This window comes from Rhinatrema bivittatum, chromosome 6, assembly GCF_901001135.1.
Source record: "Rhinatrema bivittatum chromosome 6, aRhiBiv1.1, whole genome shotgun sequence".
Classification (NCBI taxonomy): Eukaryota; Metazoa; Chordata; class Amphibia; order Gymnophiona; family Rhinatrematidae; genus Rhinatrema; species Rhinatrema bivittatum.
Window position 1 is genome coordinate 53,575,581 of NC_042620.1, and position 13,477 is coordinate 53,589,057.

At 45.0% G+C, this 13,477-nt stretch overlaps 1 protein-coding gene across 1 annotated transcript in view; it reads left to right on the top strand.

Moving 5' to 3' along the window:
* Positions 1–9,224: 9,224 nt before the first annotated feature.
* Positions 9,225–13,477, top strand: part of THSD7B (thrombospondin type 1 domain containing 7B) — an 898,700-nt gene continuing 894,447 nt past the window's right edge. The window contains exon 1 of the mRNA XM_029607893.1: positions 9,225–9,282. Coding sequence (XP_029463753.1) covers positions 9,225–9,282 — 58 coding nt within the window. The remainder of the gene's footprint in view (positions 9,283–13,477) is intronic.

Genomic DNA, 13,477 nt, shown 5'->3' on the forward strand with positions numbered 1-13,477 from the left:
TTTCCTCATAGGAGAGCTGTTCCATCCCCCTTATCATTTTGGTTGCCCTTCTCTGTATCTTCTCCATTGCAACTATATCTTTTTTGAAATGCGGTGACCAGAATTGTACACATTATTCAAGGTGTGGTCTCACCATGGAGCAATACAGAGGCATTATGACATTTTCCGTTCTATTAACCATTCCCTTCCTAATAATTCTTAACATTCTGTTTGCTTTTTTGACTGCTGCAGCACACTGAGCCGACGATTTTAAAGTATTATCCACTATGATGCCTAGATCTTTTTCCTGGGTGACTAGATTACATGCTGTTTCTCGTACTTGCTCACTGGCTCACATGCTGTCTCTCACAGATATGCTCACAGATATGCTCACTTATATGCTCACAGATATGCTCACTTATGATCTTGTTCACACACAATCTCACTGACTCAATTGCTCTCATATACATGCTCACACATGTTTACTGACTCGTTCTTGCTCACACACATGCTCAGTGGCTCATTCACTCTCTTTTATACTCACACACTGGCCCACTGGCTTAAATAGTCCTCTTGCTCTAACCTATGCTCATTGGCTCACTCATTTTCTCTTGCTCACAAACATGCTCTGGTAACCACAACAAGCCTGAATGTATTATGCAGTGCAACAATGGAAAAACAGGAACATAATCACTCCTCACAAAACATCAAGCAATAAAATCAAGAGTTATAAGACATCATTCATAACATTAAAACCATTAAAAGAATGAATATATCAAAGCAGCTGACAAACATAGGGAGCCCAATATTCAAAGCGCGTTCAGCGCTACTTAGCCAGATAAGTAGGATTTATGTGGTTGGGTAGCAGCCACTGAATACGCTGCTTAATCACCTAAGTCCCTTATAAAACTTGCTAAATAAATAAATAAATAAATATAGCAAAAAAGTTGCATTAAGTGGGTGGAGTGACTTAGCTGCATAACTTATGCAACTAAGTAGCAATATTTTGTCTTAGCCATATAATTTTACCAGCTGTGTTAGACGGTTATAACTGATATGACTAAGTACAAAAGGTGGATGGTCTTCATCAAGAGGTAGATCTTAAAAAAGTACGTGCACGCGTACTTTTGTTCGCGCAACCGGCGCAAACAAAAGTACGCTGGATTTTATAAAATACACGCGACTACGCGCGTATCTTATAAAATCCAGGGTTGGCGGGCGCAAGGCTGCGCAAAATCGGCAGCCTGCGCATGCCGAGCCGCACAGCCTGCCTCCATTCCCTCCGAGGCCGCTCCAAAATCGGAACAGCCTCAGAGGGAACTTTCCTTCCGCGTCCCCCCACCTTCCCCTCCCTTCCCCTAGCTAACCCACCACCAGCCCTACCTAAATCCCCCCCTACCTTTGTTGTGCAAGTTATGCCTGCTTGAGGCAGGCATAACTTATGCGCGCCGCCTCGGCATCCCCCGGCAGAGGCCGCAGTGCCGGGGGACTAGGGATCACCCTCCCGGCCCGCCCCCAAACAGTCACCACGCCCACAGACCCACCCCGGACCACCCCCTGACCCCGGATACGCCCCCTCCCGTCCCTTTTACGAAGCCCCGGGACTTACGCGCGTCCCGGGGCTTTGCGCGTGCCGGCAGCCTATGCAAAATAGGCGCGCCAGCACGTGAGTGCCCTGCGCGCGTAAATCCGGCAGGATTTTAAAATCTACCCCCAAATGACTTATGAGGAGAGATTGAAGAATCTAAATATGTATACCCTGGAGGAAAGGAGGAGCAGGGGGTGATATGATACAGACTTTCAGATACTTGGAAGGTTTTAATGATCCAAAGTCAACGACAAACCTTTTCCGTTGGAAAAAAATCAGCAGAACTAGGGGTCACGATTTAAAACTCCAGGGAGAAGACTCAGAACCAATGTCAGGAAGTATTTCTTCATGGAAAGCGTGGTGGATGCCTGCAATGCCCTTCCATGTGAAGGATTTCAAAAGGGTGTGGGATAAACACTGTGGATCCATAAAGTCTAGAGGATGTGAATGAAGAGAAGAGGCATGGGGGTGGCTTGCGGGAATGACGGCTACTGCCTGGTGATTAATACCCTTATTCAATAAACATACACATAGTTAATGCAACTCCAACATTGCTCTGTGCTTCAACGGCAAGAGGAAATGTGGGAAAAAGGATTTGCATTCATGAATAAGTGTGGGAGTAGCTTGCTTGTTGCGGCGGTTACTACCCCAAACCAAATTAGCCTGATACTTCACTTTGAATACATATACAGCACAGCTCACTGCTTCAATGGCAGGGGGATGGAGAAAAGAGGATTTATATTCAGACAACAACCAACAAGGTCTAAATTGCACAGGCTGGGTAAACAAATAAGCGTGGGAGTAGCTTGCTTGTTACGGAGGTTACTACCCTGAACCAATCAAGCCTAATAGTTCACTTTGAATACATATACAGTGCAGCTCACTGCTTCAATGCAGGGGGAATGAAGAAAAGAGGATTTATATTCAGTCAACAACCAACAAGGACTGAATTGCAGAGGCTGTGTAAACAAATAAGCGTGGGAGTAGCTTGCTTATTGCAGTGGTTACTACTCCTAACCAATTAGGCTTGATACTTCACTTTGATGAAGCTCCAGCACTGCTCACTACATCAATGGTGGGGGTGGAAGGAAATTAGAACCAAAAAGTTACCAATAAGGGCCCTGAACTCAGCAGTCAGAGTAACAGGTAAGTATGAGAAAAATAAGAGTGAAAGCTTGCTGGGCAGACTGGATATGCCGTTTGGTCTTCATCTGCCGTCATTTCTATGTTTCTGTGTTTCTATATATGCATATATTCAGTGACATAGCAGTACTGCTGAATATACCATGTAATTTAGCCAGATAAGTTATATCTCGCCAAGTTATTTAAATGGCTATCTTTCAATATTGGGCCCCTAATGATTTAAAAAAGTCACATAAATTTGTTCTAATGTTTCCCAAACACCAATAAAATATTTCAAAACAGCAGACATATGAAATAATACCCCCAAATAAAAAAAAATTAATTATAATTAAATAATTAAAAAAATCCCTAGCTCTCCATACCATTAAATAAATAAATAAATACCTGGCATCTTTTGATTTCCCAGAGATTGTTATGGATTTGAGTGAAGAAGGCTACACAATATTTATCCTTTCTCTCTTTTTCACACACACACCATCACTCTCTTTCTCATACACATGCAGGTTCTAACACACATGTGCAAATTCTGCCTCTCATGCACATATGCAGGTTCTCTATCTCATGGACACTTCAGGCGCTCACTCTCATGTACAAATTCAGGTTCTCTCTCATACACACTTGCAGGCTTTCTCTCTTTCATGCATACATGCAGACTCACTCATGCACATATTCAAGTTCTCTTTCATACACACATGCAGGCACTCTCTCTCATGCATATAAGAACATAAGAAATTGCCATGCTGGGTCAGACCAAGGGTCCATCAAGCCCAGCATCCTGTTTCTAACAGAGGCCAAACCAGGTCACAAGAACCTAGCAATTACCCAAACACTAAGAAGATCCCATGCTACTGATGCAATTAATAGCAGTGGCTACTCCCTAAGTAAACTTGATTAATAGCCGTTAATGGATTTATCCTCCAGGAACTTATCCAAACCTTTTTTGAACCCAGCTACACTAACTACACTAACCACATCCTCTGGCAACAAAGTCCAGAGCTTTATTGTGCATTGAGTGAAAAATAATTTTCTCCAATTAGTCTTAAATGTGTTACTTGCTAACTTCATGGAATGCAGGCTCTCTCTCTCTCATGAACACATGCAGGCTTTCACTCGCTCATGCACACATGCAGGTACTCTCATACAAACATCACACACACATTCCTCTCAAGAATCCTCCTTTCTTCTGGGCCTTGGCTGAGCCCATGTTGCTCATTTACTGCCGGAGGGAGAAATGGAAAGAAGCGGCCCTTCAACCACCAGATGCTTCCTGTTCCTGAGCCTGTAGGCCTTTCTTCAGGTCAAGACCTCCCTTTGGCCATGCTGACACTTCCCTTGGGCCAAGACAGGTTGAGCTCTGTCATGGCCCCGCTGACACTTCCCTCGGGCAGCGTGGCTGTGCCAACACTACCCTTGGGGCACAAGGAGTTGGGCTCCATTGTGGCCCTGCTGACACCTACCTCGGGCCGTGTTGAGTTCCGCAGCAATCCCTCAGCAGGAGCTGGGAAAACCATGTGACCAGTGACACCGGCCCACTAGGGGATGCCTAATCCCCCGATAGGCCAATCCACTCCGGCACAGCTCTGTCAATCTACTCAAGCAGCTTTAAGTAAATATGCCTGTTCACTAGGGAAAGGTCTTGTCAGACAAATCAGATTGATTTTTTGATCGGGTGACAAAAGGATTGGATCGAGGAAGAGTGCTCAATATCATCTACTTGGATTTCAGCAAAACCTTTGATATGGTCCCGCATAAGACGCTTGTGAATAAAATGAGAAGCTTGGGAATGAGTGCCAAGGTGGTGGCATGGATCACAAACTGGTTGATGGATAGAACACAATGTGTGATGGTAAATGGAACCTTCTCTGAAGAAAGAACGGTGCTAAGCGGAGTGCCACAAGAATCAGTTCTGGGACCAGGTCTGTTCAATATCTTTGTGAGTGACATTGCAGAAGGAATAGAAGGTAAAATTTGTCTATTTGCGGATGATACTAAGATCTGCAACAGAGTGGACACACTGGAAGGAGTAAGGGGAATGAGACTTAATTTAAGGAAGCTTGAATGGTGGGTGAAAACATGGCAGCTGAGATTCAATGCCAGGAAGTACATAGTCGTGCATCTGGGGTGTGGTAATCCAAAAGAGCTGTATATGATGGGATGTGAAGGGCTGATGTGCACAGAGCATGAGAGGGACGTTGGAGTGATAGGATCTAGTGATCTGAAGATGGTGATGCAATGTGACAAATTAATAGGTAAAGCCAGAAGAATGCTGGGCTGCATAGAGAAAGGAATTACCAGTAAGAAGAAGTAGGTGATAATCCCCTTGTACAGGTCCTTGGTGAGGCCTCACCTGGAGTACTGTGTTCAGTTCTGGAGACCGTATCTCAAAAGGGACAGAGACAGGATGGAGGTGGCCCAGAGAAGGATGACCAAAGCTTGGGTGGACTCCATCAAATTTATTTATTTATTTATTTATTTATTGGTTTTTATATACCGCCGCTCATCAAAGATATCACGTCGGTGTACATAGAACGATAAAAACGCAATTGCGTTGTACATATAACAGTATAATAACAGGTGAATTCTAAAATACATTAAAACAGTAAAAAACAGTAACAAAACAACTTATTTAACAAATCAACTTATTTAGTTAAGACTAGAGATGTGAATCGTGTCCTCGATCGTCTTAACGATCGATTTCGGCTGGGAGGGGGAGGGAATCGTATTGTTGCCGTTTGTGTGTGTAAAGTATCATCATAATCGTTAAAATCGTGAGCCGGCACACTAAAACCCCCTAAAACCCACCCCCGACCCTTTAAATTAAATCCCCCCCTCCCGAACCCCCCCCCCCCCAATGCCTTAAATTACCTGGTGGTCCAGCGGCACACTAAAACCCCCTAAAACCCACCCCCGACCCTTTAAATTAAATCCCCCCCCCCCAAATGCATTAAATTACCTGGGAGTCCTCCGTAGTGGCGGTCCGTGGCTAAATCGGGGGAAGGGGGAGAGCACAAAAACCGGCACACTAGATTGTGAGATCTTCAGCCGGCGCCATTTTTCAAAATGGCCACCGCAAAATGGCGGAGGCCATAGACGAAAACGATTCGACACAAGAGGTCGTTCCGGACCCCCGCTGGACTTTTGGCAAGTCTTGTGGGGGTCAGGAGGCCCCCCAAAGCTGGCCAAAAGTTCCTGGGGGTCCAGCGGGGGTCAAGGAGCGATTTCCTGCCGCAAATCGTTTTCCGTACGGAAAATGGCGCCGGCAGGAGATTGACTGCAGGAGGTCGTTCAGCGAGGTCCGGAACCCTCGCTAGATTTCCGGACCTCGCTGAAATCAGGGATCGGCATGCGCAAGGGGGTGCGCAATAGTGCAAATTGTGCGTGCTGAGCCCTTGGGGAGCCCCGCTGGCTTTCCCCAATCCCTCCGAGGCCACTTCGAAATCGGAGCGGCCTCAGAGGGTTTACTCCCCCCCCACCTTCCCCTCCCTGTCCCACCCCCCAGCCCTAAAGAAACCCCCTGTACCTTTGTTTTAGAAGTTATGCCTGCCAGAAGCAGGTGTAACTTGTGCGCGCCGGCTGCTGTGCCGGAGTCCCCGGCTACACCTCCCAGATCGCCCATCCACACCCCCGGACTGCCACGCCATGCGCCCAGACTGTCTGCCCCGCCCCTGTCCCGCCCATTCAGAAAAGCCCCGGGACATACGCACATCCCCGGGCTTTACGCACACTGCCGGGCCTTTTGAAAATAGGCCTGGCGTGCATAGGTCTTTGAAAATCTGCCCCATATGTTTTTAAAATAGGTAGGTAAAGTCTGTGATTTCAATCCATTGCCTACTATTCACATGTTATAAATACTGTAGTCGATCTCTGCATGACCATATACAGATATAGGGGCGGATTTTAAAAGGGTTACATGCGTAAATCCGCCTGCACATGCCGAGACTATTTTGCATAGGCCCGGCGACGCGCGCAAGCCCCGGGATGCGCGAATGTCCCAGGGCTTTGTGAAAGGGGCTGGACGGGGGCGGGACCGAGGCCTCCAGCACAACGGCCGTGCCGGGGGATTGCACGCCAGCACTGCAATTTCGGAGCGGCCTCGGAGGGAATGGGGAAAGCCATTGGGGCTCCCATAGGGCTCGGCACGCTCAAGGTGCACAAATGTAGGCCGCGCGTGTAAGTTTAAAAATCCGGCCCATACTGTATAAGGGGCCATGCAGAGTTATTTGAAAGTTACCTTCCTATGTTCCCATTGAATTCTAATTTATAGAACTTACTAAAGTATGCCTGATGACATTTTTCTGTTTGTTATGAGTTAGAGACTACTTCTATATGTACCATTTTCATTCAACAGATAACCTGTTGACGCTGCCGTACTTTAAGCTTAGAGGTCAGCAATTTACCAGCTTTCCTATCCTTATTATTCTTTATTATAGAGAATATTTATTTTTGCCTTGCCATTAATATATGGCTTAACCGGCTAAGTGGAGGTTGCTGAATATCCTTGGCTGCTTCTTAGCTAGTTAAGGCCAACTTAACTGGCTGAGTTCCTTTTAAATGTCAGCCTCCACATGTTATTTGGCCTGTTCATAATGTACTTTTCTTTCAATGAAAAGAATGGCAATGCAGTTTTATTGGAATTAAGTCTGAAATATACATTTAATTACACTGAAGCAACAGAAAGAAGATAGCATATTCATTAAAGGGCAATGTCCATAAGTGAGGAGAAGAATAATTAGCTCAGCTTTTCATTCACATAGGAGTGACATGATTGAAAAGGAATTAAATGACCCTAGAGAATAAAAGCAAATTGAATACACCAATTCAAAGTTTCTCAAACATGGTCCTTGTTTCTAGGATATCCATAATGCATGTTTCTTTTTATATTTGCATAAATTTGATCTAGGAACAGATTAATTTGCATGCTTTTCTTAACCTCCAAATCTTAGAAGTCCATATTCAGCAATCAGATGGCTGGCAAAGTTAATTGTAGAAACTTATCTGGATAACTTTGGAAGGATATTCAATAGTGCAGACATGCTGCTGAACATATACTGGCTGTACTTAGTCTGCTGGATATATTTATCTGACTAATTTTAGGACTGCTGTACGGCGCGACTAGAGTTAGCCAGATAACTTATGCGGCTAACTTAACTCTGCTCAGAAATGCCACTGGAATGCATCCAAGTTATCCTACTGAGTTTTATCAAACTAACATCTTAGCTGGATAACTCAGACTTGGTCAGTCCGTGGGAATTTTTAAATCCAAACTTAGCTGGACAAAAGATGCTAAATGTCAATCTGTTATTTGTTTGAGGGTGTTAAGGACTGAGCTTGGGATACCCTGCATGAAAGCCTATTCAATGATGTTCTGAGGAAGTCCAATGTGAAAGAAAAGAGATTACTGCATTACTGCAGGAGTCCCAAAATCCAGTGTTTGGCAGAAATAAACTCGAGAGAAAAGTATTAGAAATTCTAATAGACAAAAGAGAAGAAAGTCAGGGATCATATTTGCATAAAAGTCATACACATAGGCTGACAAACTATGACCTAGATTCATCAAATTGCTATGTGTCTTTGCAGGAGGCATCCCACTATCGCGGGTGTGTGTGTGTGTGTATCACGATAGTGGGGCCCTGCCCCTGAAAACACACCTCGGCTCCATGACACGGTCTTTTGTTTCTCAGCCAAACACCGTGACACAAAAGATCGTGGGGAGCGGCCCCATAATGTGATGGCAGCCCCAACCTCAAGGGACCGCCATTGCCTTAAACAGCTGCTGGCTGCCGAAAAAACCCATGGCAAAGCAGGGAGGTTGAGCGGGGGTCATTGCTGACCCTCATTTCAACTTGGGGTCACTGATAGAGGCAGCCCTTCCTCCCCAAAAATAAAGTCGTCAATATGCGTATGGCAGCAGCATCAGCGGCAACAGCAGTCCCGCCCCCCGAATGACCACCCAAAGTCCTCCCTCACCCCAGCCACCATCCAAATGACCGATCCAAAGTCTCCCAGACCACCCTGAATGACCAATCCAAAGTCCCCCCTCTCCTTGATCTCCAAATGACCAAACCAAAGTCCCCCTCCCCCCTCCCCGGTCCTCCTAAAAAGACCAATCTAAAATCCCCCCCAGCTCCCATCCCTCATAAATGACCAATTCAAAATCCTTCCTGATCCTGACCCCCCAAATGATGATACAAAATTCCCCCTCCCCCTCCCTCTCCCCCTGACCCCCTAAATGACCAAACCAAAGTCCCCCCTCCCCTGCCCCCCAATAGCACAATCCAAAACCCTCCTCCCCCTGACCCCCCCGAATGACCAAACCAAAGTCCCCCTCACCCCTTCATTCAGCCCCCAAATGACTAATCCAAAGTGCCCCCTCCCCATGGCCCTCCGATTGCACAATCCAAAGTCTGTCCTCCCCCTGCCCCCCCCCCCTCAGAGACTCCCTTACCTTATCCTTGATCCTGTGGCAAGGATGGGTGCACCCTCACATCCATCCCAGTTGGCGACATTTTCCAAAATGGCGCCAACCTCACCTTACCCCAGCCATGTGGCCTTATCCCAGCCATGTGACTACGGTAAGGTCCAGGGATCGGACTCAGGCTAGGTGCAAAATATCACATATATCGCCTGAAATCACTACACTAGCACACTATCGCGCCAATATTGCACGATATAATGCACGTTAGAGCCTTATCATGCATTAGGGCCTCTATGCAATTTGAAAAATGACCCTGTATGTTCAAGGATTTAAAATTTACAATAAAAACTGCATTTGTGCGAAACTTAACTATATCTTGAGGATGTGTGATTAGTTTTTTTTGCAATAAACTCCATGATTTCACTCTAATTTTATTGCAAAAGGAAAGCCTGAGAATGTATTTTGCATAAGATGTAAATAGCATTTTCTATGTTTTTTGCTACATATTGTTATAGTTGTCTAGAGACAGGTCATATAGGTATACATTTTCATGAGGGCAATTTTTAAGGGATTTTTAAGGGTAAAACAGATTTTACTCACATAAATTACCTGTATAAAAATTTCCCACTCTGTATGCAGGTAAAATTACTCACAAAGGAGCCAATGTAATAAGACCCATGCTAATTTTTCTAAGTGGATTTGTTAGGTGCGTATGGAAAAAACCAGTGGCAGTATGGGATGTAATAACGGCCACATATGCTAATTAGATATGTGCATAAAATCCATCTACACCAAACACACATGCCAAAATGTGCACAGTAATGCATGCTCATAGTCCTATGTAGTAAATCGTGCAGACATCCGTGCAGAAACCCATGCGGAAATCCATCGGCATGTGAACCTCCGATATTGATTCTTGGGGCAAAAGCCTCTTTAAAAAAAAAAAAGAGTAAATTAATGGTCTGGAAGTTGATGTGAAGGTGGGTAGAGCAATACTAACCCCTTCATGATTGGACTCCGACCACTGGCGAGAGTGTGAAATGCAAATTTGCGATTCTATCTCATTGAGAAGCTGCCTTCTCTCTATGAATTCCATCTGCCACTTGGCTGACCCACAAAAGGGTCATAAAACCGATCTCAACACCGGTGCTTTCACTTAAATTCTGCCCTGACCCAGGCACTAAAAACCAGAATTAAAAAAACCCGCACTAACCCAATCTCCTTGCTAGCATGGTTCCCTGCATGGCCCATGATTAGTTGCCTCCTTTTCATGCCATTAACATGCACTCAAGCAGAACAAGCTGCAGGTTGGTAAATGGGTTTATATACCTGTTTTTTCCCGCACAAACCCTTATTACATAACTGTCTAGGGCTTGAGTGGGAAACTGCACACATAAACATGCACGCAGCATGTGCTGAAATCCGTGGCAGCATTACCACTGCTGTGCTTATAACACCAGCCCTATAGTTCCATTAGGTGCATATTTTACTTTGCTTTGTAGTGTGGGGGTTCTTGGGACAGGGTTAGGTCAAGGGAGAAAACTGTTTGTGATTAGTTTTGGCTTTTCAAAACTTTGAGCCTCACTTCGAAAACTATTCGCAGAACAGTATTTGCACATGTAAGTGACGTACAGATATTTATGGTAGAATTTTATAAACTGTGTAGCAGGTAGAGATGTGAATCGTGTCCTCGATCGTCTTAACGATCGATTTCGGCTGGGAGGGGGAGGGAATCGTATTGTTGCCATTTGGGTGTGTAAACTATCGTGAAAAATCGTTAAAATCGTGAGCCGGCACACTAAACCCCCCTAAAACCCACCCCGACCCTTTAAATTAAATCCCCCACCCTCCGGAACCCCCGCTGAATGACCTCCTGCAGTCGATCTCCTGCCGGCGCCATTTCCGTACGAAAACGATTCGCGGCAAGAAATCGCTCCCGGAACCCCGCTGGACTCCCAGGAAACTTTTGGCCAGCTTGGGGGGGCCTCCTGACCCCCACAAGACTTGCCAAAAGTCCAGTGGGGGTCCGGAATGACCTCCTCCGTCGAATCGTTTTTGTCTATGGCCGCCGCCATTTTGCGGCGGCCATTTTGAAAAATGGCGCCGGCTGAAGACAACACGATTCTATTGAGGGGGCCGTTCCGGACCGCCGCCGTTCTGGACCACCGCCGGATCCCCAGGTAATTTAAAGCATTGGGGGGGGGGGTTCGGGAGGGTGGGGGATTTAATTTAAAGGGTCGGGGGTGGGTTTTAGGGGGTTTTGGTGTGCCGGTTTTCCTGCCCTCCCCCTTCCCCCGATTTACGATTTTTTAACGATAAATCGGGGGAATTGGTATTGTATCGTGGCCCTAACGATTTTTTGACGATTTAAAATATATCGGACGATATTTTAAATCGTCAAAAAACGATTCACATCCCTAGTAGCAGGAGCTGGACAGTTTATGAAATAACACCTATATGCGTATATGTTTCAGCAATCACAAACATTTCCAATGCAAGAAAGTGCTTACTGTTTCTACCTAAATATATAACAAACAATATATATTCTGCCAAAAATATATAACATGTATGTGTAATAACCCTGATTTATATGTGAAGGCTGGTATTTTATAAAGTATGCGTGTATACCATTTTCAAAATTCTTGAACGCATATTTGAAATAATCAGTTCATTGATACCTCCACCAATTCACCCAATCTGTTTCCAGTTCACCTAGACCCTCTAGCACTTCATCCTGAGTCCTCACCAGTTCATGCAGAACTCCTACCCAGACACTGCAGACAAGTCTGATGTCACTTGCTCCAGGCAATGAGCAGTGCAAAAGTGTACAAATAAGTTTGGTAATGTATATGCGTATATCTCTTACAAAATAGCAACTGCCGCACAGACTTCTGAAACTCACCCTCGAACGCTCATAGCCTGAATCTTTTTTCTGCTAATAAAATGTACATACAAAATGGAAAATATGTGCATACTCTTGATGTTTATAAAATAGCATCTCACTAATACATGTTAGTTATGCATTTATGCTATTTTTACATGTGAAATCTCTTTGAAAATTTACTCCAATGCATGTATCTTTGGCTTGAAAAAAAATCTACTGAAAAAATAGGTGCAAATGTCTGCAGATACTTTGGTATAACCTGTGGTTAACCATGGGATGGTCCCGTGAGCCATCGCACTCATCCAAATCTGTTTTGTGGCAAGGAAACCATCTTTAGCAGTTGCTGCCAAGAGATGACTATGCTTCTGATGCTACCACAATCTGGGCCCTGCCTGCAGCTTCCCTAGGCATGCACGTGGCAAATGCCCACACTCTTAAAGGGGCCACATCGGAAAAGTACCCGCGGGTCCCTTAGATGATGTCAGGTGACATCCTCTTCTTAAGGCCGCCTCAGACTCCCCTCAGACGCCTCAACAATAGGTTCCCTGGTGTTCCTTCTGTTCAAAGTGCATGTTGCTATCTTCATGTGCCTTTTTTCTTGCCTCGTTCATGTCTTGTTCCTTGCACTTGTTTGTGCCTTTTCCTAGTCTTGTCTGTTTTGTCATAGAAACATAGAAATGATGGCAGAAAAAGACCAAACAGTCCACCCAGTCTGCCCAGCAAGCTTATGGAGTGCCTGCCATGCCGTAGAGGTCACCCTCATACTTATCAGTTTCTCAGACTGTAAAAATCAGGGCCCTTGTTTATTGCTGTCTGAGTCCAATTCCCCTTTATCTCTTGCCACTGAAGCAGAGGGTAATGTTGGAGTTCCATCAAAAGTATCAGGCTTATTGGTTAAGGGTAGTAACAGCTACATTAGCAAGTTACCCCCATGCTTATTTGTTTCCCTAGACCGTAAAAGTCAGGGTCATTATTGGTTGCTGTCTGAATCCAATTCCTTTTTTTCTGTTTTCCCCCTGCCGTTGAAGCAGAGAGAAATGATGGAGTTGCATCAACAGTATGAAGGCTTATTGGTTAAGGGTAGTAACCACCTCACTGGCAAGTTACCCCCATGTACTTTTTTCTTCATTTCCATATTCTAGCCTTTAGGGATCCATTGTGTTTATCCCATGCCCCTTTGAATTCTTTCACGGTTTTTGTCTTTTCCACCTCCTCTGGAAGGGCATTACAGGCATCCACCACCCTCACCATGAAGAAATATTTCATGACGTTGGTTCTGAGTTATCCTCTTTGGAGTTTCATTTCATGATCCCTAGTTCTACTGATTTCTTTCCAACGGAAAAGGTTTGTCAATTGTGCATCATTAAAACCTTTCAGGTATCTGAAGGTCTGTATCATATCTTCCCTGCACCTCCTCTCCTCTAGGGTGTACATATTTAGGTCCTTCAACTTCTCACCATTTTGGTCA